Raw genomic sequence first — 27,458 nt, 5'->3', positions numbered from 1 at the left:
AAACACAGCGAGAATTAACGTATATTCTCATCGTAGCTGGGTTTACCAAGCGATTGTCAGCTAGAATTTGTTAATGGTGGTCATGGCATAAAGAATCCTTTAGCCATCGAGGGTCAGAGGCAGGCCGCAGCTACTCGGGATGAAGAAAGAGCTAATCGCACTCCGCCTGGCAAGGTAATGCTGCTTTGTGCGTTAGCTCTGCGCAATCTTCGTTACTAGAGACATGGCTGTGACATAACGAATTCATCGTATCGAATCGCGAGTCGATGCCGCAAAATTGCAAGAAGTCGTTATAGCATGATAACTCTTCGACTCTTTGCTCAACAGGATGATGATCCCAATCGCTTTACCTGCCGCGTGTGCAGCAAGAACTTCAGCCTTCAGCGACTTCTTAATCGTCACATGAAGTGTCATAGTGACGTAAAGCGTTATTTGTGTACGTTCTGCGGGAAGGGCTTCAATGATACATTCGACCTCAAGAGGCATACGCGGACGCATACAGGTGTGCGACCTTACAAGTGCTTCCTTTGCGAGAAGAGTTTCACGCAACGCTGCTCGCTGGAGAGTCATGGCCAGAAGGTGCATGGCGTTCAACATCAATATGCGTATAAAGAGCGTCGCGCTAAGGTAAGTTAACTCTCTAAAATTGAAATGAACACCAAAGTAATTTGCATCTATGATTCTCTGTTTATGTATCCTCCATATATACATATTTGTAAATATATATTTTAATTTTGTTATCTGCATGCGATGTGTCTGTTCGATAGATGTACGTCTGTGAGGAATGTGGACATACGACGCACGAGCCAGAGGTGCATTATCTTCACTTGAAGGAGCAGCATCCTTATAGTCCGGCGCTATTGAAGTTTTACGACAAGCGGCACTTCAAGTTCACCAATAGTAACTTCGCCAATATGTTGCTCCAGGTGGGCACAGACACCTCCGCATAGACACGATAGTAAAATGTTGATATTCGTGTAGGTAAAATATAGATAGCGCATTGATTAACCAACGGTCTGATATAGAAAGGCTTGAACGAACAAAACAAAATATACAGCGCGGTATACAAGAACACGAAATTGTTCTTGTTGATGTAACTCTTCAGGGTGGCCTGTTGCAACGGGACTCACGGAATATGGACAGCTGTGGCCTTGCGGAGCGACGAGAGACGATCTCAAAGAGCAGCGATGCGGCACATCAACAGACCAGCTTCTAAATCCGTTGAGAGTCCGGGAGAGGAAAGGAGATGATATAAAGATAGAAAGAGGCAGAAAAGGAGAGAAAAGGAAAGATGTCGATTGATCATGCGTTCATCCTTCAATCAAGCTGACGAAGGGAATAACGTTTCGCGCGTAAAGTACCTGCAAGTGGCTCCCATTGCGGTGACACTGGAATAAACATCGAAGTTCGACGACAGGATCCGATTGAGGGATTTCATGGGATCTGTGATCAATTGGTTCCTGCCGTCTTTAAATTCACGGGTAGAAGAGGCAGAGGACATGATGAAAAAGAGACGAAAGAAGAATAAAAGTAATAGATAATCTTCGCGCTACGACGATCGCGAAGTCATGTACACGATATTTCTTTTAAGTTTCTCGCCGATACGATGAAAATGAAATATTTTAAGCTTGCACATGTTTGTTCATTGTTTCTTTCTTCCTGATTCAGAAGCAAGAAATTATCGCTTTTCGGAGAAGAAAGACAAATGTTCGAAGAGAAACACTGTTGTAGCGTTAGTTGTAGCATTCGACAAGACGCTACTTAATTAAACTTTATTAATAACGCACTTCCGAGTTCTATTGACAGCACGACGGACGCTCAAACTCCAACGTTCTGTCAGAAGAGCGTTTTGAAGAACTTTTAGATTTGCATGTTGCGACGTTATAAAATTTCGCTTTTATCCATTATATCGGGGACAGTGTCTCGAATTATTTTCTTAAATGTTTTTAAAACGTTCTTCTTATACGTATAGTTATAATTTTAACAGATTAATTTAAAGAAATTCTAGAACTGATAATAGATTACAGGAGGATGCATGGGACATACGTATGCATACGCACACATACACACATATTCTGATACATACAATCTCATATATAGAGCATAGCTGATAAATATTAATATCGTGGACCAAGGGGCGTGCGCGACATCGAGCAGACCCAAAGACTCGGATAGAACGTTTCAGGAATGCTGATCGTCCTCGGCGAGCGTGTCGAGGCGGGAGAAGAGTGCGATCACACGGAAGACTTTTTTTTTCTCAGAGATATACGGCGAGTTACGTTGCTTTTCGACTCGATGGGCGAAATGGGATTCTTGACGTCGCGATCGCCAGGGAGTTCCTTCGATCGCGGCCTTCGTCCTGAAGCCTTTATTGTCATCGATTGATCGGGGCACCAGAATCGAAGGAATCCGCGTTGCTCGAACATCGGGTATCGCGAAAAACGGGGCTAAATCGTCGGCGAAGTGACTCTGCGCCATACCATCGTAGAAATAGAGCTCCGCGCTACCGGTGTTATAGTGTGAATAATCAGAATAATTAAAAATGAAACTCTTTTACGCGAATGCAATCGACGATTTTATCATCAAGAATCGATGTTAAAATCAACTTTTGGCCTTGATAGAGATGTTCCAAGTCAATATCTGTTACAGCGGTACGATACGCCGATATCGTTTTAGAAAAAAACTTCAGTTTTTATTATCCTCATTTTTTAATTATTTTTTTCTAAACGCCGGTAGTGTACATATATACATATATACATACATACGTACATATATACAATATTTATAATAAGTTCCCAACCGAAGTTACTTTGGGTAATCTGTGATATGATAAAAGTAACAAGACAATCCACTCGCTCCTCCACGCACTGGATTTCGCTTTTTCGCTCTCTTGTGCGCTTGTGGTTTTCTTTTTCTTTTCTCTCTTCAGGGTTAGGTAGGGGATAAGTAAGGGTAAGAGGAGGGCATGCACACCTTACACATATATACATGGACACACACACACACACACACACACACACACACACACACACACACACACACACACACACACACACACACACACACACACACACACACACACACACACACACACACACACACACACACACACACACACACACACACACACGCACATACGCACGCACAAAACGGGATTTCGTGCAATTCTAAGGTGGCAGTACTTGGATCGGGTGACCGGTATATTCTGCTCGATTCCTCTTTTCATGGAAATGGAACGGCTCTCAGGTTCTGAGGCTTGGGATGCTCAAAGACAGTAGATCAGCGAGCAGTGAGCTAATTTCTCGGGAGACCAAAAGATTAACATTTGCAAACGCGATCGCGAAGCACAACTCTCTTTTTTACGCAACATTTTCTGATATGCCTGCTGGTTTCTATTTCATTTGTTGGCATAAGAATTGAGTAATTATATCTTTAAACGAATTGTATCTTATTGGCGCTATCTCCATCTCCATTACTCAGTCTTCTTCCTTGTATTTATTTGTACTATAGGTCATTTATTTTATTATAGAGTAAATGATGTATATATGTACATAAGCTTGTTCACGCTGTCCCCGTGGTATGCAGTGCGCGTTGTCAAAGGGTTATAAAGGGCCACGAACACACGACGATCTCGAAAGCACAATTCTTCGACTTTTGAACGAGCGCGAGAAGGTGTTTCGTAAATGCTCTATAAATTATCTATTTTTATGGAGAACATTAATTCTTAGGAAATAATGATTATATATATTATCTGCGATTTGTCAAAAACGTAGATTACAAATATCTGGAATGTACGAAAATTGATGGAAATTGCCCAGTAGGGATGCACCGAATCGTAAAATTACCATATCGGATATCCGAAAAGAATGTGACATCGAATATTCGATATTTGATATCCGGGAAAAATAACGATAATTTTCTTTATCTTTCCAACGTGAAAAAAAAAAAGAGAAAAGATGAACTGTGCAAGAAGTTCAGCTGAAAAGAATAAAATTCTGCATTAATGATGCAAACTTTCAATGTAAAATTTCAACCGGATATATTACCGGATACTAATGATATCCAACTATTCGGTCGGATAGTAAAACAGTACTGGATAATACCGGATATTACCCGGATATCCGATGCATCCTTACTATTCCGTAAACGAGAATGAATTAAAATAGATTGAAATTTTATCTATCCGAATGCGTATTTTAAATAACAACTTTTTTTATTCAATTGCATTAAATTGGATTCAATGATTCAATTGGATTCAGTTGGATTTAGTTGTATTCAACTGGATTGGATTGAACAATTACATTTTCTATTCAGAATTTTGAATTGAGAAGTATTCACAAGACACAGGAAAACTGATGTTATTTTTAAATTGAAAGGCATAACCTTAATAAGAATAAACATGCATTCGGATTGAAAAGGATTTATTTTAACATTCGTGAATTTCGCGTATTTAAGTTCTGGCAAATATGATTTCCAGTAGCTCGCTCTGGCAACTTCAATATGCAGAGCGACTACATTAAAACTTCAGGGTTCTAGATGATGAATGTTATTTTACCACTTTGATCGAATAAGGTTTTTTTTTTTGGTTATTTATGTTATTTTATCATATTTTTTTTGGGTCGATAGTCGTAAATGAGGTGCTGATTAAAAATATAAAGACAATTGTATCATATAATTAAGAATATAGAAAAATTTATTGTACTTAAAATTGAATTAGATTCATCTTGGTTCGTCGTACGAAACGTGTCCGCCCGATGGTTAACGCGCTGAGAGGGTTTGACAATCTCAATCGAATGTAATGTAAATACGCGCCGTATAAGACTTTTAGGCAGACTACTGATATATATTTAATTCTCATATATATTCATGTATTCGTTCGGGCTTAAACCCGCGGTTGCCTCGGCGTAGGCGATGACGCCACCCGCCGTGAGACGCTCATCCCTATTGTAAATAGTCTTCATTCCGACGGCGGAAACAGGTACCGGTTAGTCCGCAATTGTCAGTATCTTGCTTACGACAGTAACGTACATATAATGTACTTGTACAGCGAAGGACTGAGAAAAGGAGGACCAGCACGGTTTTTCCTGGACTTACACCTCGAAACAAAATACTCGAGGATAACAGTACTTATCGCGCACTGTCAATCATAAGTTAATATGTTGCGTATTATCATTCTTATTATTATTTTATTATTATTATTATTAATAACATTTTTAAACGATAACGTTCTATCTATGTTTCCATTACTATTTAATTTACGCTCAGTATTGTCGCGAATAATAGCACTTAGCTATACTTTCCAGCAAATTTATCGATTTGACTATCAACTTAATTATCATCACTCCTTTTACTTTGTTGTTACTTCGATATTTGTAAACGCTCTTATTTTTCTGCGGCGTTGAATTTTCTCATCCCTAGTACGTAATGATCTGTCATTATTATTATTATTATTATTATTTTTATTATATCATTATTATATTATCATTACTTGCGCTGAATAATAAATTTAATTATTGATTCTAAAATTAATATTATAAATAGTTGTACACGTTCGCAGGATATACAGCTCGATGTAGAATGCTTCTTAATTATATATGTATACTTCAATCTAGAGTCGAAAATGAGAGAACTAATATATAAACTACTATAGATTATTTAGGCTTTATCTTCGTTGTAGTAACGTAGTAGAGAAAATAAGATTATATTAAACTAAGAATTTCGCAGGACCGTAAATGTGATTACACAACAAATAAGGAATAAACACCTTTAACGATCAAGCTGGATCTTAGGCTTCAATAATTTCATGTGAATTTATATACTATATATGTAGTCCTTTAAAATTGCGTGCCGAAATGATTTTTCGGTTTTGAAACGCAAGACTGAACTACAGTAGTAATATCATAAATTAAATTTACGAGCAATTTAATAATTTGATGCTCATAATCATCTTAGAAAGATCTTAATGATGCTGAATAATATATTAAAATTTGTAAATAATCTTATTGTAAAAAAATAAGATTATTATTAGATATTCTAAAGTGTCATTCGAAATAACGTAATATAATTGTAATATGTACGTATTTTATTTTGAATTGCATTTTGAAACATATCTATATTTATCGATTGAAGTATTGGCGTATAATTAAGAATCAGTCTGTATAATATTTATCGAATTGTCCGATTGTAGAAGCAATCTTCTTTGCAGAACGCACGAGAGAAGATTATGACTGGGGAATAGCTACGGCATAGTGTACAATTTGCCCAATTTATAAGAATAAAATAGAAAAGTTATTTTATCTGAGAATTATTGATTATTTTGTACAATCTCATTCCAGTTTTTGTACTCTTTTACGACACGTCTCGGCCAATCTGAGCACAAAGAACATTTAAATAAAATATTAAACTCTATAATATGATGTAAAAAGCCTTCTTTTTAAGTTCTTAAGCTGTTAATTAGTCGTAAGCTCTAAACTTTACAGTCGAGATCTGATTAGCTTACTTAAAGTTTACATCGAAAAAAGTTTCTTATTAGAAAAAAAAAATCGTCACAATTTAGAGTTCAGAACAAAAGGCTAAAGATTTAATAGTATATCTTTTTTGTGTAAATTTTCCCTCGGGTGGAGGAAATTAGGCACTTTTTGGGCAATATGGCGCAAGGACACTATACTAAATTCATTACACTGTTAATCAAACTCGTAAAGAGTCCTTTTTTCCTATTATAGAGCAATTCTAAATTTTTCGTACAATTCCCAACAGTCTTAAATCTTTCAAGTTTTTTCATAATGGCCTTAAAAGCCTTCCAATTTCAATATAAAATCAAATTTTTGTCAACAAACAGCGCGGAAATATCGCGATATGCGAGACACGTTTGAGATCGAATCCGGAACGGAAAATCACGAATCGAGTGTGCTACGCACGCAGCTATTCGACGCAGCTATTCTGATAGTATACTTATCGACTTTATAAGTTAGTATATTCTTCATAATTCTTAACGATAACGTCGTTATATTATCATTTTATATATATCATTATCATAGTGCAGACATTATATATTATATAATAAAAAAATCCAATGTTAAGAATTTATAATTAAAAAATGCTGATATTACTATATCGTTATTAAGAGTTACAGAATTAAGGGTACAAGTCTTAAGACTACAAATTGTATTGTGATACGTGGAAACATATGGCTCAGTGCAAGAGTAGCCGATTCATAGACGACAAGTCTCGGATTCTTTCCTACATATATTACTACGATTTTCACATTTTACATGGGATTGAGAAACTAGGCGCTTTAAAACTACTTAAACTGATTTTCTCTAAATCAGTATGTCGTGGAGATGGAACAAAGTATCTAATGACATAATATCGTATAACAGAATGTTTGGAATTGGATATTTCGTAATCCTTATCGATTATAAGAATTATGGAATTACCACCCAAGGAATCTTGTAAATTTACTGTCTTTATATTCGATATATATTCCATCACCGAGTTGTAAAATAACATTGCCTAAAGTCAATAATTCCTTGTTTATAATTATCTTCTTTAAATCGTTCCCCAGTAGTTGTTTGAGTTTTTTTTATTACGGAACTCGCTAAATCAGTCGAATAAAATTTTGCCACTGTCGCTGCTTGAAAAGTTGAATTATTTTCGTTCTCACATAGTTTAGTGTCGCAAGCTAGAATGGCAGAATAAAAAACGGCGGTAGGAATTAAAAAGCAACAATTACTCATGGATTATCTTTCTTTTGTTGGCGTATACTTACATAATGTAAATGAGCACGAGCGTGGCGTAGTAGATAGCGCACGAGATTGCTATGCCAAAGATCCCAGATTCGATCAGGCAGATTCAAGAATTTTCACGCACTCATAGCTCCTCTTCGGTGGTTTGGCAAATCACCAAGAGTATCTATTACCAAGAGAAACCTCTCAGAAAAACTGCCGTTCGGAACAATTGTATGACCTTTTCTGACAAGCAAAAAAGTTAATCTATATATCTATATATGTAAATATTAGAGAGGACGGTTTTTTTATAAAAACATAAGAATTGATGTAATTAAGAAACAAGTTAAGAAGATGCTCAAGAGATTGGAGTATTTGGCTCAAGGTTCCAATCTGTCGCGCAACAAATTGTGTAGATCCCGTAGTCTATGTGTGCGCACCACAGGTATGTGCAAAAGGTGTATGAGAGGTAGGCCTAGTTCCGATCAGCTCCCGAGAGACAAAACGAATACAATACTTATGACTATTATATGCATTCATTCCAGTTGTACCTGTTGCCGATACCTATGGAACCTTGAACCAAATAATACAACGTCTCTTGAATAGTTTCAACTTGTTTTTTGATTACACCGCAATTCTTATGTTTTTATCATCTTTTCTAATATCTATGATGACTGATTTTTCTGCTCAGACAAAATATCATATTGTTCTTGATACCATTCCATGAATGAAACTGCTACTTTGAAGCTCCAATTTTCTTTGGATTTAATTATTTCAAATATATCATATATATGACTCTTGATATAATAAGAGTGTTTAAAAGAAAGTTTTTCGCTTTAAAAATCTTCATGTATAAATACAGTTTCTTGAAATCATCGAAAATCTTAAATCAGAATGATTTAAGCGAAATAATGTTCAACAGCATACAGTGTCGAAAATATGTCTATAGAATAATATAAAATATCTTTTTCTTCTGTGAAATTGAGCAAACTTTACACTGATAGGATAAGCTATTAACGTGCGATTGCAAACCGAGCGTGTGTGATGATATGTGTAGATATTATTATTCATGTATGAATGTATACGTACAGATCTGAAACGGCATATAACACAGCCGTGTACTTTCGGCATTTGTAGACAAAATAGATATATGACATTTTGGAGAGAAGAATGAGAAAGAAAGAGTAACTAATGGACAGACTTATCGTTTCATATGCTGTACCGTATTGTACCTGTATTGAATCTGTAAATTTTATAGAGCGCGATTGCGTTATTCGGAAATTGGTGTCTACTTATTAATTAGAGATCGTTATTAATTGTAGCTAACGGCAAAACGTGAATACGCGCTCTTATATATGTTTCGAGAGATGATAAAAATTAATATTATGTATGTATATAAGTATACCTTGATATTTGATACTCGATCATCGTGTGTCCAATTTTCTAGAAAAGATCGATTTTGGGAGATACAAAATTAATGTCAGGATAAGGATTTACACATTAGAATCTTAACATTATGCTTTTTATTAATAGAATTTTTTTTTCAAATTTCGCATACATTTAAAATTTCACAAAATATTCGATGCTGCTCACTCACGGAAGTTTCTTAAATATTAACACCGGGAGCGAACAAAATCCTCCAAATCGCTTCAAAGAGCGAGACTTACATCCATCTATCGCAGCGCTGCAATATCAAAATGATAAGAGAAGAAGTGCTACGGCTAAACTACTACTCCAGGATGCGTTTTATCTGCAACAAAGAATGATGCCGGTGATGACTCTTCAATAAAAGCGACGAGAAGCGCGGCGGTATAGGTGCACACGGTATAGGTGAAATTTCGAGGCCGGTCATTCGACCTGGCCTGCGTGCAGCTCCGGAAAGGTGGGTTTTTCGGTGGGTGTTTTTCGCCGATTATTTTGGCTATTTCATCAGCCAAAATATGTTGTGCTTGACGTGCTTCATTAACGCGCGCACTTTTTTTGTTTACTCACTGCTAATCACGGAGCTGAACGTCATGTATCTGGGAGTCCGCAGAGCAGCACCCTTACGCGATTTGGATGGCTTCTCTTCGCTGCTGAGTCGTTTCACCTAAAAGGAGTTCCATTATCTTGAGCATAAAATTATAGAAAATCATTTGCCAAGGATAGCAAGGAGTGTCGTTTACTATCTTTGCATTTTCTACGCCACTTATCGTGTTACATGTGCATATAATGAATATACATATAATGAATACGGTGAATGCAAAAAATATTTTGTGCACAGGAGAAATTTTTAAAAAAGCTTTGTAGAAATTAAACATTAATTAGCAATTTATTAATAATGATTGTATGTTCTCTTCTAATATAAATAAAAAAAACTTCAGGAAGATATACTTATGATTTTAGAAGCTAAATTTTTCTATACTTTCTGATCTAAATAAATAATTTCTCATTTTCGCTTATTGAGATAATATTATATTTTAATTATTACACATCTTTTTGATAAAATAATTTTGAGAAATATACAAATCTACTTTATTCTTTGCTAATAAATTGCTAATTAATATATATTTTCTAAAAATAAGGTATTTTTAAGAGATGTCTCCTCCGTAGGAATACTTTTTGTACTCACTGTATATATTAATTTATTCGCTTGCTAATCCTATGTCGAAACATTCGGAAATCTTTTAACATACTGTCTAATAATTTATTCGGCTGATTCTCGTCTCTGGACTCGTAGTTAGACTTGAAAAAAGTTCAGACTCTACGAGCCATTCTACACATGATATGACGCCAAGTTCTGTGATGTATGCAAGACTTCTTTCCATAACGCGTCGTATTTTCGCACGTGTGTCTTAACCGCAGTGTTACTTCGGTCGCTTGGCGTTTTCTCTTGTATTCTGACGTTTTGGAACTCGAGGTAAGATGAGCATCGATTTTCTCCCGCATAATTCTCACCTGTTCGTCGATCGCCGCAAACTGCCACTTCCATGAGTGATTATAGAGGAAGGGACGGTGATCGAATCGATTGTCGTCGGGGCTATACGATTCTGCGTGACAGGCCGGAGTCAATATCGTCATTTTATGACGATTTATAGCGTAACATCTATAGAAGTGTTTCACCTTATCGGCAATCTGAAAAATAAAAAGTTTTTTATTTAATTTATTTAAAGAAAAATAATCGACTAAATTAGAATTTTGCTCGAGGAGCACACTCACTTCTTTCGGGGTACAATGCTCCCACATATGCACGAGTCTGCAAAACATTGTAAAAGGCCCGGCCTTACTCTGTTTTCTTAACCGTCCAAAAACTGAAAGTTCCTTGTAGGTCATTCCCATATCCACTTCGTCTAATTGTGCAAGCTGTCCCGCTTGTAGCGGTTCCAATTCCGCAGTGGGAGGCGCATCCAGGATATTATCCAAAGCGGATATTCCATGTTTACGTCTGGAATTCAAACGGAGAGCAATTGTTATTGTTTTGAGTCTTACGTGCAAGTATCTGACATTCGTATGGAATATACATAGCGATTCTTAGTTATTCTTAGGAAGATAAAATTATTAAATATTTTAAATTGTCATTTAAAATAAAATAATTGCAATCAATTTAGGCTTCAACTTCCGAATTATAATAAAAAAATTCACTGTGTATATCACTTATATTCGTACCTAAAATATAAGAGGAATTTCTTTAAATCGTTCTTCGCTATACCACCTATAGGATTGATGTCAGCGCTGCTGCAATCGTATTTAGTGAGATAACCACGTAACGCTTCGTCCACGTTGCCGCTCCCTAACACTAAGAGGCCACCCGGGCGACCTCTGACCCATAACATTAATTGAGCGAATAAGTAAGCAATCACCATTCGTAACCGAGCCTGAAAGTAAAATAGTAGGCATAAAAACATGTAATTTGATTATCAAGCCATTAGTTCCATCAAAATTCTAAATCGAGCAATTACCTGTACATTTTGCAAGGCTAGATTTTCCCTAGGCGATCCACCTTGCACTCTGAACTTCGGTGTCAACTTAGTTACCTGTTGGAAGATTCCTAAAATCGCAGATATCGCAGTATCTATGACTATCCCATGATGATATGATCCTATTTGATTGGCTAACTCAGCCGCTCGAGCCTTGGTCTCTGTTGATGAGTTTTCCGTTCCCATATAGCACGTGACGAGGATAGTGTTGCACAATTGCTTCGGGTCTACCGGTACGTATTCACAGTCGCCGACGATCTTTCTGATATCCGCCAAGACTTGTGTGTCTAAATATATGAAACAGAATTTTTGTAATTTGAAAGAGACTTTCGTAGTGAGGGAAAGTAACGCAGCTGAGTTTTACCTCCTCTACCAACTGATTCGACGATCATTTCGCACATCGAGTATACGACGCATGCTGAAGATGCGGAGTCGACGCCACCGCTCAGTGGTAAGAAAAATCCACCTTGGCAAGATCGTCTAAAACGTAAACATGTAATAATTAAAATTTAAATAATATAACAGACACGCATCCTCACATTAATTTAAGGCGAAGATTTATAACCATATATTACAATTGAAAGAAAAATTTCATTTTTTCAATAATATCATTCGAATTATTTTAATCAAACTTTATGTATTAAGGATATGAAGACTCATCTTTTGGAATCATATTTTTTTATTTAATATTAGAAGAATAAGCGGTGTTTTTGAGAAACAGTTTTGGACATATGGTTAAGAAATTTTCATCTTAAATTAAGAAACCACCTCATACCTAAGAAATACTTTACCAATAGTTTTCTATAAACATAATTTAAGCAGCTTTACGATGATAATAAGGAATAAATATCTTATTCGCGCACCTCAGATAATCCCACAGCCAGCACGCGGGTGCCATCGCGATCTCTTCTTCTGGAATGTGATACATAAAACTTGAATGCTCATTGTCGCCATACACATCCTGGGCTCCGTCAAGTGGTCGATCTGGTGGATTTGAGATGAGATTTTCTGGCGTGAGTGCGAAGTCAATTTTCACGCGCGGATAACTAGGCGACGTAGCAGCCGCGTGCGATCGCGATCTGATGCTATTTCGATAATTCCTGAAGAGGATAGTAGAAGGATATGTTACGTTATTTTTTATTTTATAATATTTTCCGGATAGGTGTGAGACATCTAATTATTCTAATTATCTCGAGTTAAATCAAGTTCTTTAATATTTCAATATTAATGCTCCAAGCAATACTATTTGGTTTACACAGAAAGAACAGTTCTGTTGAAGTAATTAAAAATTTACCTAGATATAGATTTGAATACATATAATTTTATTGAATTATTAGAACAATTATTATTCTTTGAGTGCAGGACGCTCAAATTGGTTGCTAGAATACCGAACTTTTTGCAGCATTATCATCATGATTAAGCATCCTACATAATTATTTTTAGATAGTCCAATAAAATTATTTTCATATCTGTATCTAAATAAATTTTTAGATACTTCAGCAAAATCATTCTTTCTACATAGAATATTTGAGCACTGACAGCACTATTTATAATCAAAATCCAGATCAATCACCTTTACCTTATATCCTCGAGATCGAATGTGGCGATGGTCACTTCCACGTCCTCAAGAGCGAATTGCCGTCCGCGATTTAATATGTTGCCGTTGAGCGTGATGCTGGAGCCACCATTGAAGTATAATCTGCCACCGTCGCATCCGCGCAAATTACTGAACATGTAGCAGCCGCCAGCCTTGAAAGTAGCTGACTTAACGAGATCCACGGTGATGTAAGCTTTGCGTAGCTCAAAATATGAACCGCTTCCTTCCGGAAAAAAAGGAATGAAGAAAAAATAGGGAAGCAGTTTTCAAAGTGAACATTTGATCTAATCCTTTAATTTACAAAAAAAATGTAATTTTATCCTTTAATTTACAAAAAATGCAATTTTAATCTTCATTAGAGAAATAAAAAAAGAGTAGAAAACAAAAGAACGGAAAAAGAGAGAAGAGGTTTAGGCCGGCATTTAGTTCTTATATTCTTATATTTACATCTTAATATTTATGTACATAATATTAAGGTGTCATAATTAATCACAAAACTAATTAATTATTTTTAATTTATCATTCACAAACGTCTTAATAATAATAAGTAATAAGAACGGACTATGAATACCGGCTTATTCAGTCAATTGTAATTATCAAATACATTTTGTAACAATGGCATTACCATTCGCGATAATTTCCACGCCATCTAATGACATCGGAATATGATTACTGGCTGGATGCCAAAGTTCCTCACATATTTCGAAACCTACGCAGGTATCCCTCGTCGCGATGATCGCGTCACCAAACGGCACTACGGTCTGACCGGTGAGTTGCGATATCATTCGTGGCAGAAAATAATCCTCGACCGTACGTTCCTAACATAATAAGAAATCATGGATTATTGTGAATCTTGGACATGCACTATGATCGATCACGTTACCCTTATATTTAATTACTTTGGTCCAAGGAGAGAACCATCTGGTTTCTCTGTAGTTGCCGTCCTCGCAAAGCCGCATTTTCGGTCTGATCAGTAAAATCCGCCGATTCAGAAAGGCTATTCTGCAGTTATATGTCACGTTCTTGTGCATCACCGGCATACCCACGTCTATCAATATATCCTCGCAAACACTGGATTTTAGAAGGGTCGCTAAAACTTCCCAGCTATGGAGTAATGTATCTGATTCGTAGAAGTGGTCCTCGCAGCTATAACCGCTGTTAAATAGACATTTTGTGAAGATATAATTGCAACAAAAAAATATAATAAATAATAATAATAATAAAGAGAGAATTATATAATTTCATAAATTATAATTTCACAATTATATGAAGAAAAAAAATTCTAATCTCATTATAAAAGATATATTCTTCCAATAGGCGGTTGATAATTAATTTTTAACGGATAACAAGATCAGTTTTTTCTTCTAATTACCAAATTTCTAGCTCGGGACCGCTCCTGTAAGTGGCACCAGCATCCTTCGCTTCTTGTATACTTTGCAAAATTCTTCTGGTATTCCCATCGAAATCCATCGCCCATTGGTTTAACGTGCACACAGCGACGGTCACTGTACGTCCCATGTTGAATAAATGTTCACTGTTATTCTTAAACGAGATTCTCGAGTGCACTTATCTGGAATAAATAAATATACGTTACTTTCAACTTCAATCAGAGTTAATGTCGCAAGTTTTATAGAATTACAGTTGTGCAAAATTGTTTTCTCAATTAATAGTTTGGTTAAATTTCTTTAATATTTTTTAGAAAGATTATTGAACGCGATAATATCTCGGGGAAGTGATTTAAAAATTATATTCCAATAAAAAAAAATACAAATATTAATATTTATGAAACTCTTTTAAAGATATGTAAATATAAAATAATTAAAAGCCACTGATACTAAATATTATCATGAGAAAAAGAATGAATTGGTAGAACAAAGGGTGCAAAGAACTAGAACGCGAGAAAAGTCAACAGACAGTTCAATCTGAGAATTGCATTGATGCCTCGACACTACTATCGTTTCGTATACAATTGAATTTATGGCACCATCATTATCGTGACTGTTAAAAGTCGGCGGTTGCGTGTACGTCTGATGGAACTTCTGGCGGCAACTTGCCAGCAATTTTATTATCAATTGGAATCCCATTGATCGCTTCCCCGAGATGATAAACTGTTCTGTTCTCCTTTATCCGGCGCGCGTTGATTGATCAATAACTCGGAAAACCCGGCACGGTAGGTACCAACCCTTACGTAGCAACCCTTACAGATCGTTATCTACCACGCACACATTCTTTGCATATTTGTCTTCGAAAAATTACTCTCAGACTTATTAAAATGACAGGATGTAGTGAAAACGTTGAAAAAGTAATCATCTGGATAAAAGAAAGAATAAAAAGGAAAAGAAATCTCAAATAAAAAGAAGATATAAATGTATATGTGATGGAAATTTTACGATCAAATTGCACTTTATTATTCTAGTAAAATAGTATATTCCTAATTAATGATTAATGAAATGGTTTACCAAAGTAGTTTTCAAGTATCCGTTCATTGTTCTTTTGTTGATGAAATTCTTATCGAGAAATATTTTTCATACTAAGAGTTTATATCCTATTTTGCATAAGTCGAATACCAATAACACATTGACGACATAAACAAATTTTGTAATCAGCTAATTTTATACATCTTATATATATATGCCATGATAGAAAGTTAATTGCAACGTACAATGATAAAATATAGCTTAATTGTATAATGTAATATGATTAAATAAGATAATTATTATCTTACGGTATCATGTTAAATAATATGCTTTTATTTCACATTTTTGTCTTATTTATTTGACAAATTTTACATTACATTTATATTTTACGAGCAATTAAAAAAAAATTTTTGATAGCTCAGATCATACAGAAAGCATGATTTTGTTGAAATATTAAAAAATTTAGCTAGACACAGATTTGATAATAATTTTATTAGACCATTAAAATAAATAGAATACTTAAGCGTCGATAATGTAAAAAGTTTTAACAACTATTTTTATTTTACATAATTATATTGTCCAATAAAATGACAGTTCAATAAAATTATTTTCCAATCTGTATTCAGCTAAATTTTTAGATGTTTCAGCAAATCTTCTCCTTTTCATGCAACCACCAAAGCATTGCTGATTAAAAATTAGGCATCGATCACGGACGATTCATGATAGTGAAGTCAACATAGTAAAATTAACCAAAAGTATCACCCACAAAAGGAAACTTGGATCAACAATGCCGCGCTTCTCTTCTCTATTGCTCAGATTAATTCATTCTTGATCGGTTCGCTCGATTGTGTCCATTATCGCGCTTTAAAGGGAACTCGTCGCCGGTTTCTGATCGACGAGCTCACATGAGCGTCGCTTACTTCGAAAACGTCAATAGAATGAGTCGAGTTACCGGCAAGATATTATGTCGATGAGCCGCGCCGGCGGCCTTCTCGAACGAGGAGCGGTTAACAAACGATCGTTCCGAGGGTAGCTCCGCCCACGATTCGCGACGGTTGTCAGGCAATCATCTAAGGAATGTTCCACTGAATGTCTTCAACAACGAGCCAGGTTCCTATCCGCGTTCGCTAGGAATCTACCTCCAAGTTTCGCGGAGCTCCTAGTACAACTTGCACCCTCTCGTCGGCACTCACCTCGGTGAACCTCTACTCGTTCTCGACACTCCTGAGATTTATTCGATTATTTATATTTGTACGATTCTTCGATCGATTGAGGTGACAATTGAGGTATTGAGAAAAAAGAAATACCGCGACATTTTATTCTTAAAGCTAATTATTCTGAAGTAATCGGATTTTACATAAGATCTGTTCTCTAACAAATTTCAAACTGCAATCATTGCCATTTTTAAAACCGTATTTTATAATTTGTTTATTATAAAGCTTTAATACAGTAAATATATATACATTTCTCTCGGAAAAATGGGCACGCCCTTTTTGCACTGACAAGAGCGTTAAACAAATAAAGCTCAACGTATTGCATAGATTCGCATTTGCTGTTTTGATAATAACATTTCAAGTTATTCTAATAAGCTACAATTGTGAGAGAAAAGTATAATCTGAGATTATTTAAAGTGTCGGAGATATAAAATCATCTGACGTGCCCTCGCGAAAAGTGGTGCGGATTCTTGACATGTGGATCACGAAAACGTGAACGTGGGAATGAAAAATCCGATTGTCAAGTATCTCCTCGGCGAGGAAGTGCCGACGAGGGAGGAATACACGGACTGGCACGAGAATGCTAAGGGTAGTAGATCATCGCCGATGCTCGCCGTCGATGCTGACGATCGCGACGAGCAGGACGAGAACGAGATCGATGAGAGATAACGAAAGATGAAGCTATCGAGCAGCGGAGTGAAAGAACTCCAGGCCGTACTGTTTCCGGTTCAACCCATTCCAGGTGAACTCCTCTAACGAGGATAATTGGTGGATGATATAGAATCAACAGCAAACTCGAACCGCTATTTATTCGAAACAAATTAATTCTCTATAATACACTGAAGATATATGTTATACATTACAGTCGCTTTCTATATACTTCTATATACTTCTATGCCAACTACATATTTTTTTACATACAGAATTATAAATATCTTTATTATTATTACTAATATTACAATAATAACTGTAATAAAAATTGAGCTCCTGATTGTAATTATTTTATGCAATTATAGCAACAAACACTTTTCTTGTAAGTGAATTGTAATAAACAAATGACTTTATGTTGAATAATAATTTGTGTGTTTTATATGTATATACATGGGAAGAAATTTTGCTAAGATGTCTAAAAATTTAGCAAGATACAAATCTGAAAATAATTTTCTTGAATCATTAAGATAATAATATAGGACGCTCATTATGAGCAACGCTGAAAAAAGTGTTGATGTTCTAGTAACTTGAACGTCTTAAATAATTACTTTGATAATCTATCAAAATTATTTTTAGATCTGTGTCTAACTAAATTTTTTAATAGTTTAATCGTTCTTTCCGTGATACATTTCGCCTTTACGCTCTTGAATTATGTAGTAGTTCCTGCATTTGAAATGCAGTTTTTATGTCGAAGAAATGCAATATCATCAAATCGATTTTGAAATAGTGGAGAGAATATGATACGTTCATAACAACATATGATCGAAGTGGCGGCGAGGTCGCGAACCTACGGACATTGTACCCGATCATCGATCCTCTACTGTATGCGATATAAGATCGTGTCTAATTCTCTCGAAACCTAACGTCAATTCACCGAACTTCTCATTATCACGCGCATTATCACGCGAATAATTTAATCCGTAGTTCGGTATAATCGTTCCCTATTTTTGTTCGTTTACAAGAAAAACTGTCCTGTCTTTCTCATTAATATTTTATGCATATAATCAAGATAATCAAGAAGCTACTTAGGATGTTCCAAATGGAAAACCACGAATTTTCTCGCAACTATATCGTTTCGATTAATTTAACGAACAAAAATCAGATCATGAACTTATTTTTTTCATTAATGAATAAATGAAGTGAAATAAAAAATAAATTATATTTCCAAAATTACAAATATATAACTTTATTTTAAAAATAATTGTAAGAATAGATTTTTTTTTTTTTAATGACGTAGGTGGCATCCTCTCTGATCTAACGCCGCAAGATTTACAAGTGTCTCAATTGGAACGTTACGAGAGTTCAGCTCTAAGACGAGACGCGGAATCGGCACTGTTCGCGATACCTTTGGGTCTATCCAGATATCGGTACTCGAAGGAGGCCCTTCGAGCAGTACTCGATGCACGTTGCATCGTCGACGGAAGCATCCAGGAAGCGGCCAGGTGGCCGACCGAGTGCCAGGTGAAAAATGATGCACCTGCACCGTTTTTCATTTCACTTTTTCCGTAGTTTTATTTCGATGAACAGCCTTTCTCTGAAGACAAAATACTGCGTATTGCTAATTCACCGTATATAATGTTAATTGCTCTTACACGAATTACAATTTTGATAAGAAATTGGAGTTTTTTACGGAGATATGCGATGTCATTAATTTATTTCACACTCCGTTATTATGTTAAGCTAATTGATACAGTAATTATATAATTATATAAAATTAATCGAGATAATGACTCAGGTGATCCCAGAAAGAGTTCGTCACATAGAGTACAATCCTGCCACACCGGAAGCCTTCTACGTGTCAACCGGAAAGGAACCGAGACCCAAACCAATCGGTGACGAGCTTGGAACGGTGATATTTCGTTACTGCCCAACTAACGTTACTAATTACGTAAGTCGCGATATAAGCTATATTTTTTCTGATATTTATTACCAGAACCGCCGATGGCGCCATTTTGAGTCCGCTAATCATTTCAATTTTTTTTCTTGATATTAAATATGTTGTCCAAAATATTAAAAACGTGAATAAAATATATATAATCAAAAATAGAAATAATTTTGATATAAATAACATCAAAATAACTAACCGAAAACAAGAAAGAAGAACAGAAAATTAACGAATTGGCAATCTTTGACAATTCTTGCGGATATCATCGGTGGCGGTGGTTCTAGTGATAAAGCGATAATCAATTCGAGTTTGTTCGAGGGCGTTAAAACACGAAGCCGACTGAGAAACATTTTCTGTTTGAGAATTTAGAAGATGGGGGCTTATTATTTCTGCAGTTTAGCCGATCTTGCGTAGGCGGTAGCACAGTGTTACCGTTCCACACGGATTTCCCCGGGGAATCAACCGCGTGTGCCAATGAGAACGATATCTTCTTCGTTGCCGAAACGTCCCGACCGAAAGATGACAATACGGACTTACAGTTTGAATCGCGATTTGAGTCCGGAAACCTCGGCAAAGTAGTAAAAATAACCGACACATATTACCAGCTCTATCTAAGAAGAGATCTCTACACTCAGAGGCATACACAGTGGTACTACTTTAGGGTATCAAATACAAGAAGCAGAATCACATACAGGTATAAAAAAAAGACAGGGAAAGCAATCAACTATGCATTTTCCAAGAAATTAAAAAATTAATTTAAATAAAAAATTTAACTTATCAATTAAATTTAAAAATACAACAAAATGTTAGAATACATAATTATAATATAAGAAACTATTTTTATTAGCTTTTTTTGATTCAGAGATTTTTTAAGTTAAATTTAAATTAAAACTTAAAATCAAGATTGTGTATTTTAACATCTCATTTGTAATCAAGATTACGTTTTATCAATTGTTTATCTATTTTCTTAATCTAAACCATAGAAATCAATCTGAAAATATTGTTAAAATTGCAGATTCTCAATCGTAAATATGTGCAAAGAAGAGAGCCTTTATAACGAAGGCCTCAAGCCTCTTTTATACTCCACTGAAGACGCTCGAACTCGAGCCATAGGATGGAGAAGATGCGGCGACAACATCACGTATTACCGAAATAACGACTCATCGTAAGAAAATTATAATGTCATATAACAAAATAAATATAAAAAAATAACACGAAATGATTGCAGAAGCGATGACGAGAAGGAAAAACACACGTTGACGTTTAACATCTCATTTCCTCATGATCGTGACATCGTTTACTTGGCGCACTGCTATCCATATACCTACACCGATCTACAGGTAAAACAATCGAATAGAACGATTTTGATGAAGAATTAAAAAATTTAACTAGATACAGAATAATTAGATCCGAAAATAATTTGTTGAGTCATCAAAATACAACAATTATTTAGAAAATTCAAACGTGATACTGCAAAAAGTTTTGATATTTTTGTGATCAGTTTGAACATAATTATTTTAAAATTCTAAAATTTAGTTAGATATATAAATCTGAAAATAATTTTGTTAGACTATCAAAATAATTATGTAGGATGTTCAAACTGATTATAAAAGTATTAAAATTTTTTGCAGCATTGCTTATCACGTTTGAATTTCCTACATAATTGTTGTATTTTGATAACTCAACAAATTATTTTCAGATTTGTATCTAACTAAATTTTAGATATTTTAATCATGTTATGCGATATTAAAAAAAATCACTGTTCACTCGTAATCCTACAAAAATATAATAGTTGAAGCAACTGCACTAACTTAACTGAATTAAGTAATTGTGAAAGTAACGCTGGTATCTCACTTTATTTCCGTTAATTCTTGTTTTCCTGTTGCTGAAGGAAAGCGGCATGACTGAATTAGAAATGCTTTCAGTAATTACTACGCGGAATGTTCCCACAAACGCTCGCGGGAAGTGGTATTTACTTGTACTTCACGTTCTGTTCCCTCCCATCGCGATTATCATCGCGAACGATTCCCAGTCTCGGCGATTGTATTTATTGCGTTCCGCCGGTATATTAAATCTCGAGATCTATCTCCTCGGAATCTACCTCTTTAATTGCCCGTATAAACCTGTCCCAGGAATATCTCGGTAAGATCGTGGCTGACCCCACAAAGACAAGGTTCGCGAAACTGCGCCTGCTGTGCCGCAGTCTGGCCGGAAATGGCGTGTATTATTTGACGATCACCGCACCAACCCACGATGAAGACGTGCGTAGGAAGCGGGGCGTCGTTATCACGGCTCGGGTGCATCCTGGTGAGACACCGTCGAGCTGGACGATGAAGGGTATCATCGACTTCCTCACCGGCGACACAAATCGGGCTAGAGTAAGACGCAATTTCGCAGATTTAGACGAGAAGAATGGTCTTGCTGAAAAATCTAGAAATTTAATTATATAGATATAGATTTGAAAATAATTTGGGATCATCAGAATTACGTAGAACGTTTCTAAATGTTACTGACAAAAGTTGCAAAAGTTTGCTGCAAAAAGTTTTAACATTCTGGCAACTAGTTTGAGTGTTCTACATAGGTAATTATTTTAATGATAAAAATAAAATTATTTTCAAATCTGTATCTAATTAAAATTTTGCACTCTTCAGTAAGATCGTTCTTTCTATGTATCGCTTCAGATTCAAAATAAAGGTATCGATAATGCGATTTAAATAGATCATTAAAATATCATTATTGAAATTTGCTTGATGTGATTGAGAAAATTCAGCTGTGATGCTTAATGATTGACCTAACATCGCGTGATTATTGCAGGAGCTTAGAGAGAGATTCGTCTTCAAGTTGGTGCCGATGCTGAACCCAGACGGTGTCATAGTGGGTAACAATCGGTGCTCCTTGTCCGGGAAGGATCTAAATCGACAGTACAGGACAGTGATGAGAGAAAGTTACCCGTCTGTCTGGCATACGAAGCTAATGATCCGGAGGCTCCTCGAGGAATGCGGAGTGGCGATATACTGCGATCTTCACGCTCACTCGAGGAAACACAATATATTTGCCTATGGTTGCGAAAGCAAGAGGACAGGATGCAACGGAAAGCTGTCGGAACAGGTGTTTCCGCTGATGCTTCATAAAAACGCAGCTGATAAGGTAATGTAAATGCACACATATGGGGGGGGGGGGTGATGGGGAGAGAAGGGGTACCACCGGAAATCGCACAATTAAATTCTTTATAATTTTAATTCTTTGATCAAGTTAAGTGAAATTGATAGCTTTTGAAAATTTAGGGAATTTTTCGAATCACAGCGATTTTTTAAGACTCCTGTTCATCATACATGACATCAGAGCCAAGAAAAATAAAAAATTTGTGCCAACATTTTTTAATAAAACAATATTTGCAATAGATAGAATGTAAAAAAAATATGTAAAATATCGAAAATTCCCTTTGTGTTCCGATAATCAATAAATAATTATATCTTTGAAATATATTGAATTATGCCTAATCAAAAAATAAAACGAACTGAATATATTGACAGATTTATAATAATTTTATTCTGTTCTGAAATAAAGGAGATTTTTCGGTATATTTTACAAGTCTCTATCAAATGCAAATTTTAATATATTTTCTAGAAGTTTTATTATGTCTTTTCTTGCTATTAGTCTGAAGATCCGTGGTAAATAGACAGGAGTCTTGATTGTCTAATTGTTGCGACACTAGCAATTTCGTTTTATGATTTCAGTTCTCCTTCGAGAATTGCAAATTCCACGTCGAGAAGGTGAAAGAAGGTACCGGTAGAGTGGTTGTATGGTCGATGGGCGTACAAAACAGTTATACCATGGAGGCTTCTATGGGCGGTTCTAAAATCGGCTCAAGATGCGGAACGCATTTTTCCATTCAAGATTACGAACAGATCGGCAAGGCATTCTGCGAGACCCTACTTGACTTTTCCGATCAAGATCCCATGAAGGTAACATTGATCCGATCGATATTTCGATCACATTTTCTGCATTTGTTTGGAAAAAGAAATGATGACAATCAAATAACAACTTGTCGCTTAATTTATCTTTGTATAAACAACAATTAAACGTAAAATAAAATTAAAAAATCAAATCAACATCTATTCGATGTTTATCCATGCACTTTCTCGGATGGGCTTATATCTCTTTCTTCTTCTCTCTTCTCTCTCCTCATGTAAGTAATATCAAATTAATTCAATAAATAAAGCTTATCATTCTGCTATGAATTTAGAATTTAGAACTTGAAAATTATATCATTTAAAAATTTCTAATTTATGTAATTCTAATGAATCAGGATGAACGATGGATCTCTCGCAAACTTGACTCGACAGGAAAGACTCCGAAATAAAATTATAGCCAGATTAGCGAAGGAGGGATCCAATGCTGAAGAACCTATCAATATCGATTTGACCGATTATTCAAGGTATATCCTTCCTTCCTGATAATTCATATTTTATTTATCCTATATTATCTTAAGTAATTTATACAATTAAAAAAATTTTTCTAGCGACGAAGGAGATATCTCACAGGAGAGTTTCTCATCGGAAGAGGGTAGGACCGAATACACGGATGCTGCGTGGTCCAGCGAGGGCGGAGAGTTCTTGGCGAGTCGCCGTCGGTATCTTTGTGTGCCACCACCGTCGCCGACTTTCGTCCCACCGAGAAGCGTCGGTCTTTACAGAAGAAGAGCACGAAGGGACATCGCGGGAAGAATTTATTTGGAGCGCAGGAAAAATGTGGTAATATTGGGTCATCTAAAAAGTATTCGCGGTTTTTTGTCACTAGATGTGTGTTGATGGTCATATATCTAGTGACAAAGTACCGCGGATACTTTAGATGACCCAATATATCGCTCATTTGCTATAACAACAACATAATTTAAAAAATGAGTTTTCCAAAAAAATAAGTTTGAATGTTTTAAATCATTAAAATTTTGCATAATATTAATTTAAAAATATAACTTTAATGTCGTAACTGATTGTAGAGAAATAAAAAATTACATTCTTTTAAAATTTGTTTTTTCTTTATATTTCTTTTTTTTTGCAACTAAAAAGTAACGTTAAATTGTACGTAAAAATCGTCGTTATATTATCAATAGGCACGACGAGCGGTGATGGATTTGCCGACCACAGATCCAGGTAGTGATCTGTGTGATCTGACCGATTCGGCTGATGAAAGTTTTGTTAGAAGCGAGGGAAGAGAATATGATGGTACGTTTATAACGAAATCGAAATAAATAATTATATCGATTTATGTTATATGTCGTGCATGCGTGTCTTATAGATGTATGGAGAAGTACGCAAGAACATCGAGAAGAGATAATCGGACTCTCCGAGCGGGAGACAACTGAGAAAGAGGAGCGACAGGAGAAGACGTTGATCTTACCGGAAATTATGAGACCTCGCAGCGTATCTTTTGGAGAGTTACTACCACGGAAAGATTACCGGAAGACTCGGCAACACCCGCGATGTCTTCGGTACAGATTGTCTCTTTACTAAAAATATAGGAAGAATTCATCGACAGCTGCCCACACATTTATTCATAAAAATAATTATTGAATGCTTAAGCTTTGATGACAATGTTGCAAAACATTTTAACATTCTAACAATCAATTTGAGTATTCTACATAATTATTTTGATAGTCCAACAAAATTTACAAATTATTTACAGATCTGTATCTAGTTAAATTTTTAGATAAATTAGCAAAATTTATTTTTCATATAGATGTACAGATAATATTCGGAAGATTGTTAAAATTTTTTTTATTTTTAAAATTCCTTTGCAGAGCAATGTTTATTTTATTTTGTAGATTTATTACAAATAGCTATTTAGTTTCACACACCAGTTTTTCGATTGTTATTTCGTGATCATCACAATTAATTAGAGTGACAATGTTCATCATAAAGAATACGTTTCTTCATAAAATCATGAATTGTGTTTGCCAGAATGCTGAGAAATCCGTCGCCGGTATCGCCGACTAGCCAAGAGGTGAGAATCAAGCTCACATCATTGAGACGGCAGATCTGGACTGGTGTGTCGACCAGCACCGCCGCCGACGAGAACAACGAAGCGGAACGTCTCACATTTATTAAGACGCCGTTGAGCTGGGGTATTTCCAGACATGCTCTGATGCACTATCCCACGGACGGCGAGGTCACGTTAAAGTGAGTCGGTACTACTCGACTTATTGCGTCGATACAGCATCTATAGAATATGCTCTTTGCATATTAAGTTGTAATTATATGCGAAAATTTTTTTGTTTATTACATCGCGTGCGATTTCGCAATTGTTTGCATTTTCAATGTGTTTCGGAATTCCCCGTAAAGAGGCACTGAAAAATGTTCTTTCTAAGTTAAACCAACAGAAAGACCCAACGTAGAACGGCATTTTAATAAAGTTAAACAGAATTATCATACTAGAAAGTCTGTTTAGCTTCACCAAAATGCTATTCTGGTTGAACCTTTTTATCGGTTTAATCAGAATACATTTTTCTATGTGTACGCATAATAAATTTACGCTTTTGGCGCATCGCCTTTTCAGGCCGCAGTCCAAGAAGACTCAGTCGCTCGTCTACGACAAGGACGACGCGAGGAAGACACGGAAGAAATTACGGCGAAATGCGTCCCAATTGAAATCCGCGCGAACAGACGGGCAGAAATCGTCCAAGAGGAAGAATGCGAAGCTTGACTGGCAACGGGCGGTGAACCTAAACTCCCGGGGCAAGGATGCGAGAATTACAAGAACCTCCTCTTTCTTGACGATTGAAGCGGATTCGTTGAAGCTGCTGGCCACGTCGACGGTGTCCAAACAGCCACAGCGACCGCAACGGAAACTCGAGTCGCGCCGAAAGTTCCGCGGTGTCGGTGCGGTGACCTCCACCTGCGTCGGCGTCGGGGCGAAGACGAGCGTCGCGAAGACAACGAGAACACGAGCGTGCCGTCGCGACGCCTTCTGCGAGAGCACGACGTCAGACGATGCCTCGTCAGATTCGGGCAAGCCAAAAGTAGTGAAGAAAAAGCAGAAGAAGAAAAAGCAACAACAACAACCGCCTCCGAGGAAAACAAACAGAGGAACCGAACAAAGCAAGCGGGTCTGCAGCGCGAAGACCTCGCGTAACAACGTTTGAGAATTATTTTTTCGAACAAGCTGTGAGATGTGTTGTTAGTCCTCCTTATTATTTGAGATTTTGAATAATTTAAAGAAAACCTCTCCTTGATTATTATTATTATCATTTACTATTTAATATTATTAATCCTATTCGATATTCGCTTCGAAATTTAATTCCTTAATTGATTATATTCGGGGATCCAGTCTACTTTAAATTAATGTATTTTTGCTTAAAAGTAACGTAATTGAATAATTTTTTTCATTTTAAGGATTAGAATTCGAGGGATAAGGTTATGTAACTTAAAATTATGTATGGTTGTAAAAAAAACATTTGTTATAAACAATTTTTTACAACGTAGTTAAAGAAAATCTTTCAGGATTCGCGAATACTGATTAAACAGTATAATAACATAATTATACACTATTAATATAAAAGTTTAATATCTGATATTGATTAAGAAACATAGACGTATGAATATAGGATTGTAAATATATTGTAATTATAATTTCACAACTCGCTTCTGTCAATATGAATTAATTGAATTAATATCTATTTCTTCCAATGTAGAGTAATTTTATCTCGGTTTATATACTTTTTTATCTTTTCTTCTAATTCTTAGAATTAGAAAGAAATAAAAAGTAAATTAAACTAATTGTAAGATTAAAGTTAATTTACATTGGTAGAAATGGACACAAAGGCAATTTCGTCCAACAATTTTAATTAACTTAATTATTTTGCCGTTAAAATCGGGAAAATTTCTAACTATATAATTCGCTATCCTTAATCTTAGCTTTTTTCCACATGTCGAAAAACAAAATTAAAAATACTATT

General features: G+C 35.7%; 3 protein-coding genes across 11 annotated transcripts in view; 2 read left to right on the top strand and 1 right to left on the bottom strand.

Moving 5' to 3' along the window:
• LOC105150109 (transcriptional regulator ovo) overlaps window positions 1-3,955 on the top strand; it is a 28,905-nt gene extending 24,950 nt beyond the window's left edge. For 4 of the 7 annotated variants that reach the window (XM_011062969.2, XM_011062971.2, XM_011062970.2 and 1 more), the window contains exons 7-10: window positions 37-174; window positions 328-627; window positions 768-926; window positions 1,106-3,955. In XM_011062969.2, the coding sequence (XP_011061271.1) occupies window positions 37-174; window positions 328-627; window positions 768-926; window positions 1,106-1,216 (708 nt within the window). In that variant the 3' untranslated portion in view covers window positions 1,217-3,955. Of the gene's footprint in view, window positions 1-36; window positions 175-327; window positions 628-767 lie in introns of all 7 variants that reach the window. The other 3 variants (XM_011062973.2, XM_087408934.1, XM_087408935.1) reach the window with 2 other exon arrangements.
• A 5,275-nt stretch (window positions 3,956-9,230) lies between these two features.
• The window catches only part of Nadsyn (NAD synthetase), a 48,337-nt gene continuing 30,109 nt past the window's right edge, over window positions 9,231-27,458 (bottom strand). For both annotated transcript variants that reach the window (XM_087408938.1, XM_011062967.2), the window contains exons 2-13: window positions 14,650-14,847; window positions 14,177-14,432; window positions 13,903-14,095; window positions 13,260-13,500; window positions 12,544-12,780; window positions 12,045-12,160; window positions 11,663-11,967; window positions 11,370-11,578; window positions 10,923-11,148; window positions 10,662-10,838; window positions 9,717-9,813; window positions 9,231-9,474 (exon numbers count right to left, since the gene is read on the bottom strand). In XM_087408938.1, coding sequence (XP_087265064.1) covers window positions 9,446-9,474; window positions 9,717-9,813; window positions 10,662-10,838; window positions 10,923-11,148; window positions 11,370-11,578; window positions 11,663-11,967; window positions 12,045-12,160; window positions 12,544-12,780; window positions 13,260-13,500; window positions 13,903-14,095; window positions 14,177-14,432; window positions 14,650-14,795 — 2,232 coding nt within the window. In that variant the 5' untranslated portion in view covers window positions 14,796-14,847 and the 3' untranslated portion in view covers window positions 9,231-9,445. The remainder of the gene's footprint in view (window positions 9,475-9,716; window positions 9,814-10,661; window positions 10,839-10,922; window positions 11,149-11,369; window positions 11,579-11,662; window positions 11,968-12,044; window positions 12,161-12,543; window positions 12,781-13,259; window positions 13,501-13,902; window positions 14,096-14,176; window positions 14,433-14,649; window positions 14,848-27,458) is intronic.
• LOC105150220 (uncharacterized) lies at window positions 16,648-27,140 on the top strand. 2 transcript variants are annotated; one of them, XM_087408936.1, is made up of 13 exons: window positions 16,648-19,080; window positions 19,355-20,198; window positions 20,520-20,669; window positions 20,733-20,844; window positions 21,637-21,882; window positions 22,319-22,651; window positions 23,242-23,469; window positions 23,851-23,942; window positions 24,027-24,258; window positions 24,618-24,729; window positions 24,803-24,995; window positions 25,465-25,683; window positions 26,060-27,140. In XM_087408936.1, the coding sequence occupies exons 3-13, from the start codon at window positions 20,536-20,538 to the stop codon at window positions 26,643-26,645; spliced, it is 2,487 nt and encodes an 828-aa protein (XP_087265062.1). In that variant the 5' UTR covers window positions 16,648-19,080; window positions 19,355-20,198; window positions 20,520-20,535; the 3' UTR covers window positions 26,646-27,140. The 2 variants fall into 2 exon arrangements, with proteins under 2 accessions (XP_087265062.1, XP_087265063.1); XM_087408937.1 differs by having other exon boundaries at window positions 16,648-20,198; window positions 24,027-24,255.

This window comes from Acromyrmex echinatior, chromosome 8 (assembly GCF_024713525.1).
Source record: "Acromyrmex echinatior isolate Ae372 chromosome 8, ASM2471352v2, whole genome shotgun sequence".
Lineage (NCBI taxonomy): Eukaryota > Metazoa > Arthropoda > Insecta > Hymenoptera > Formicidae > Acromyrmex > Acromyrmex echinatior.
The sequence above is the reverse complement of the archived record's forward strand: the minus strand, read 5'-3'. Positions and strand labels throughout refer to the sequence as shown.